This window comes from Leguminivora glycinivorella, chromosome 6 (genome assembly GCF_023078275.1).
Source record: "Leguminivora glycinivorella isolate SPB_JAAS2020 chromosome 6, LegGlyc_1.1, whole genome shotgun sequence".
NCBI lineage: Eukaryota > Metazoa > Arthropoda > Insecta > Lepidoptera > Tortricidae > Leguminivora > Leguminivora glycinivorella.
The window spans coordinates 11654676-11660272 of NC_062976.1; the positions used below are offsets into that span (position 1 = coordinate 11654676).

Genomic DNA, 5597 nt, shown 5'->3' on the forward strand with positions numbered 1-5597 from the left:
CACACTCATAAACCTAAACCTCAATATTTGTCGTGCTTTCATATGAGTGGGCATTAAATTGTTGCATTACGTCGTCGACTTGGTCTGATCCCTCGGGAAACTCATAAAGAACTCCTCAGCGCTTATCCCTCTCACCGAGGCGAACCCCACAACACTCATTTTCATACATGAAATTCAGGTGTGGAATTTCCCTTACTTTCTTGCCCTCACCAAATATTAAATTCCCTAGCCCATATATTAATATTACTTATACTTACGCGCTCTTCGCCGTTCGGTGATAAAATTTCTCTACAAAGTAATTTCAAGTGATTGTACAAAGCGTTCCATTCTTGGAAACTCTTTTGAATACCGCTACCCGCGGAGCATAGTACGTATAATCATAGCGCCATATCTACATTTTAAATTTTACATGCAATTAATCATAAAATTTTAATGTACTGTGGCTTAAAATTCCTTTGAAAGTTAAGTACAACATTGTTCCAGCTAAGCTGAATAAGCTTCGATAATATGTTTTGCAATATAAGTGCGGAAAGAGGAAATACGTAACGGGCCAGCGGCCAAAGGGAGTCCCTTAAATCGACACCTGTTCCTAATTACCTTAACGTACTTGTACTGTACATGTACAACATTTTACAGAACCTATAGCCCTTTAAACTTACGACATACGCACATAAAGTGTTGTGTGTATATTAGGGGTAAAATATTTGTATTAAATACATACGATTGTATTTATCAAAAACGTAGCCAAATGTACAAACTCTTACGATAATATCGTTTTCGTATTTAGCTAGCGTAGCTATCTCTATCGTTTTTCCGTATTGGCTCGACAGTTTTGTTAACGATTGTCATGTCAACGGCTAGGCCGGCAGGTGACAAAAATGCTTTGTGATACAGCGAGGAAATGTAGCTAAAATCCTTGATACAGCGCCTCAAATTAGAAATCATTAAAATAAGTTGTGAAAGTGCAGTCTTAAAATTGAGTAAGTATTAATAAACTAGTGAAGGTTTTCAGATGAGTCGAAAGACGCTATTCCACGATAAATACGAGTATAATACCCAAGTAATACAAAAAGACTTTCCATTCCTGCAGTTGTGTAATTTCGTGTCAAAGTAATAAAGCTGACTCCGGTTTAACTTTTCTATTTGTGGTGATTCTTTGGACGGTTTTTGCCTTAAACCATTAACAGGCACCTTCTAGTAGCTTCTGCAAACCGTTCGCAAGATTAGAATGTATGACTGCACTAGCCCGAGTCGTCTGTAAAGTGAATGCTTACGTTTCGGATGCTATCGAGTCGCTCCCCGCGCGGCACTAGATACGCCAATAGCCCAGGAAAACGTGCAACTAATTTAAGATTGAAATGGAAAAGCGTTTAACTGGAGTATTGACTTTTCCGAGCTAAAGGCGACTGTGAAACTTTTACGTTCATATTTGTTTTAAAATAGGTGCTTAAGAAAGTATATAATTTCAAATTTTGAATTATTTATAGTTATGACAATGAGATACATCCGATACAGGTACATGTATTGAATAATTATTTCATTTTACTTTATACCGCCGAATATACACCGTGTCCAATAAGTCCGAATACTCACATTTTACCTCAGTTCTAAAGATATAGGGATCACAGGCCATCAAATTCTTATTTAAACTAAAGAGTATATTCCTCTTAATAAAATACAAGCACAAAGTACATGAAATTTCCGAAGTGTCTAAGAAAAACAAAGAGGTAAAGTGCCAACAAAATACTTGCTCGGCACGCAGGTGACGAGTTTTTTTTTATAAGGAGAATCTGTATGTGATAAAATAAAACCGCCTTCAAAAATAAGCGCGTTACAAAACACGGAGAAACTAAAAAGCAAAAAATAATAAACCTTTGAATTCAGATTTCTTATCGTATTGCAATAATCTAAACATCCAAATTATAAACAAATCAATTATTTTTGCAGTCGGTACCAGACCTGTTCGTCGCCTTGCTATTGCCTGTTTGCCCCACCCAACCATACGCAGGCTGGCACCGACTCCAAAAATAATTGATTTGTTTATAATGATGTTTAGATTATTGCAATACGATAAGAAATCTGAATTCAAAGGTTTATTATTTTTTGCTTTTTAGTTTCTCCGTGTTTTGTAACGCGCTTATTTTTGAAGGCGGTTTTATTTTTTGTTAAAAAGTTTATTTATTTGTTGATTTTTAGTGGTTCCTATTGATATTATACGTATCAGTCCGAATACATGTACACTAGTGAAAGAATTATCCTTTAACTCCTAACCATTGAGGAGTTGACCTTCCATCATCAGCTCAGCCACATAAAATTATTACTATCAGGCGTAAATACTGGTTTACCTTTGAAAAATACACTAAAAACATTACATGTGCCTATAACATTTGAAGAGTTCCCTCGATTTCTCCAGGATCCCATCATCAGACCCTGACTTGGTGCCAATGGGACCATCTCGGGGTTATACCCGTTCGATCAAAAAAAAAATTTTGAAAATCGGTCCACAATTCTCGGAGATATCGAGGAACATACATACAAAAAAAAAAAAAAAAAACATTCAGTCGAATTGAGAACCTCCTCCTTTTTGAAGTCGGTTAAAAACAGACGCCACGTGTCCAAAATAAACTATTATGGGTACCGAGGATAGATAACGTTCCGGGCAACTAGAAAAATGTGCCTAGGTTCCAGAGCTCACCATCGGCCCAGGCGGTTTAGCACAACTTGCGTTGTCGCGCCCGAGTCCATACATCAAGCGCGACTTCAAGTATGGACTCGCGGGCGAGAGCGCCAGTTGTGCTAGACCGACAGGTGTGGGATGCAGTATGTAAGCGAGGTAAACTACCTTCAGTACTTACAGATAAAAGCGTTAAAATCAACGTTTTTTTCTTTAAAACCAAGGTTTTGGAGAAAAAAATGCCTTAAAGTTAAAAAGGATGCTTGGGAATGAGTATCATGTGTCCCAACAAGACGCACCTCCAGCACATTCGGCAAATGGTATTCTAGCGTAGTTTCAGACTAATTTGGCAGTTTTTTATCCGAAACATGAGTGGCCACCCAGGCCTCCAGGTTTAGGCGTATTAGACTATTTTGTATGGTCATACATGCTTTGAAGACTAAATTTTTATAAAATCATAAAACTAGATCATTTCAAAAAGGTTATCGAGAGTATTTGGGATGAAATGTGAAGAAAACGGTGCGTGCCGCGTGTGATCCGTTTGAGAAGCGTTTGAGGCTGGTAAACAAGTTAATGCTGGAGTTATTCCAAAACATTTGTTGTGAATGTAGTAAATAAGAGTGCCATTCATAAAATATAATAATAATGTAGTAACTATTTGTTCATTTTGTTTTATGGACATATTTACAAATTAATTTGATGGAAATTGTCTTTACCCACTCCAGTAAGTCTATTTAAACCAATTAGATGTCTCACCGCGAATTTCTATGTCAATATTTAAAGGCAATTTTCATTTTTAATAGCCAAAAAATATACAAAATGGGTGACTTTCAAATGAAATGCAAAATCACGTCTCAAACAAGTTCCTTCTCGCAGTTGATTTACATTAACTTCGTAAGCCGTCACTTACTTCTACTAACTGTCGAAACTTAGTTAACAAGGAAACCATCGTTAGGCTTCGTAGAGGAATAATTAGATAACTATAACACCGGCTAAGGTTTCTATTGTAGGTTAAGAATTCTATAAAATATCTGCAAGAAACAGGGAAACAGTATCTTTATATTAGAAAAAGAACAGTTTGTTTAGAAAAGACACAGTCATGTAGGTAATGAATTTTCTTCTTCTTCTTCTTCTTCCTGCCACATTCCCATTTTCAATTGGGGTCGGGCCTCCTTGTACGTAGGCGCCAGGATCGTCTGTCCTGGGTTGTCGTTGGTGAGATGTTCAGGGCTTTCAGATCCTTCTCGATTCTAGTCCACCAGGTAGAAAGTGAACTACCTCTGCCACGGGGTTTGTTGGGATATTTAAGGCTGTCTTCACGGAGTAGTCATCGCCTCTTCTGTTTATATGACCGAACCAGCGGAGTCGGTTCTCTTTGAGCTTATCTGCCACCGGAGCTACTTTAAAGGATCCCCTGACGAACTCGTTGCGCACTTTGTCTAACCGCGTTACTCCACCAGCCCAGCGAAGCATTTTCATTTCGTTTATATGAAGTTTATGTTCGTGCTTTTTAAGGGTGATCCAGCACTCCGACGCGTATGTCAATGCAGGTCTAACCGCAGTTTTACAAATCTTCCCTTTGGTCTTTATGGGCATTTATCTATTATCTATCTATCTTATCTATCTATTATCTAACTATCGCAGAGTACGCCAGAGAGGGATCGCCACTTCAACCAGGCTGCGTTTACTCGGTTGGTTACGTCTTCGTCTATTAGGGCGTCTGTCGTAAGCGTTGAGCCAAGATATTTAAACCGTGAGACTTTGGGTAGTGCGACGTTGTCAATGAGTATATTGCACCCAGTTTCTTCCTGGCCTCCAAAGTCACATTCCATATACTCAGACTGAATTTTATTTTATGCTAGAATCTAATTTTATCACATACTTAGCAAATAAATTGTTTATGAATACAGTCATAGCAATAAATACTGAAAGAAGATTATTCAGTTATATTTTTACACTATAACCTTTATCGTCTTACATATAAGTATGTAAATAATATAAAATAGGTCACGATATTTACGATATTAAAATAATTCCAGGATTTAGTATTCGTAAGCGGCAAAATATACTTTCTCATTTAGCGCCCATAAAACATTTTTATTACTTTTGGGGAAAGATTAGAGCAATACGGGAAAGTATATTTATATCGAAGCCATCCCCATGTCTATGACACAACATAATATCTTCAACTCCGTTATAGGCGCAGCCATGGAAGTAGTTTTTGATTTAGTGGCAAAGTTCGAATGAAAAAAGCGCTATTCGACATTTCGACACCATTTATTTCTCACTCGGTGCTGATTTTTTGCCAGTGCTTAATCGGGAAAAGGTCACTTGAAAAAGTTGAAGCCGGATTCTCTCTAGTATGCTCCCGCACGTGACTAGGAATTCGTATTTATAAACAATCTCTTTGGACAGCCCTTTAACTGGTCTCTCTCTCTGATTATCAATGTTTTTGGTAGTATCGTTATTTTATTGTGTTAAAAGGTTATTTATGAATACAGTATACGGTAGGTACATAATTAATGATGTGCCTACGGAAACTTTCCAATGTTTCGAAATGTTCTCAAGTGAAATTTTCGTGAAATTTTCCGAAACATTCTCCAGATCTTGAAACAATGGAAATTTATGACAATGAAATCCTATCTACGCACAGAAATATTAGAGTAAGTAGCGAGGACAGACATACTATACCACACCGGTTTTGATAACAACCGGTTTTTATAGGTTTGGCCGAGGCTTGATAAAATTCTTAAATTTCAATAAATTCTGCGGAAATTATTCCGAAATATTTCGCAGAATATTTCATTTCGAAAATCTTGCATTATTTTGTAGTAAGAATATATCAAAAAACTGCAAAATAGTCCTACTATATTCAATTATACTACGAATAGAGGTTGATTTCATTAGGCAAACTAAGCCCGGC

The 5597-nt window shown here is 37.1% G+C and overlaps 1 protein-coding gene across 1 annotated transcript; it reads right to left on the bottom strand.

Annotated features, from left to right (window-relative positions):
* Nucleotides 1–3907: 3907 nt before the first annotated feature.
* On the bottom strand, nt 3908–4270 carry LOC125227005. The gene has a single exon (XM_048131194.1). The coding sequence runs from the start codon at nt 4268–4270 to the stop codon at nt 3908–3910; it is 363 nt and encodes a 120-aa protein (XP_047987151.1).
* Between the last annotated feature and the right edge of the window lie 1327 nt (nt 4271–5597).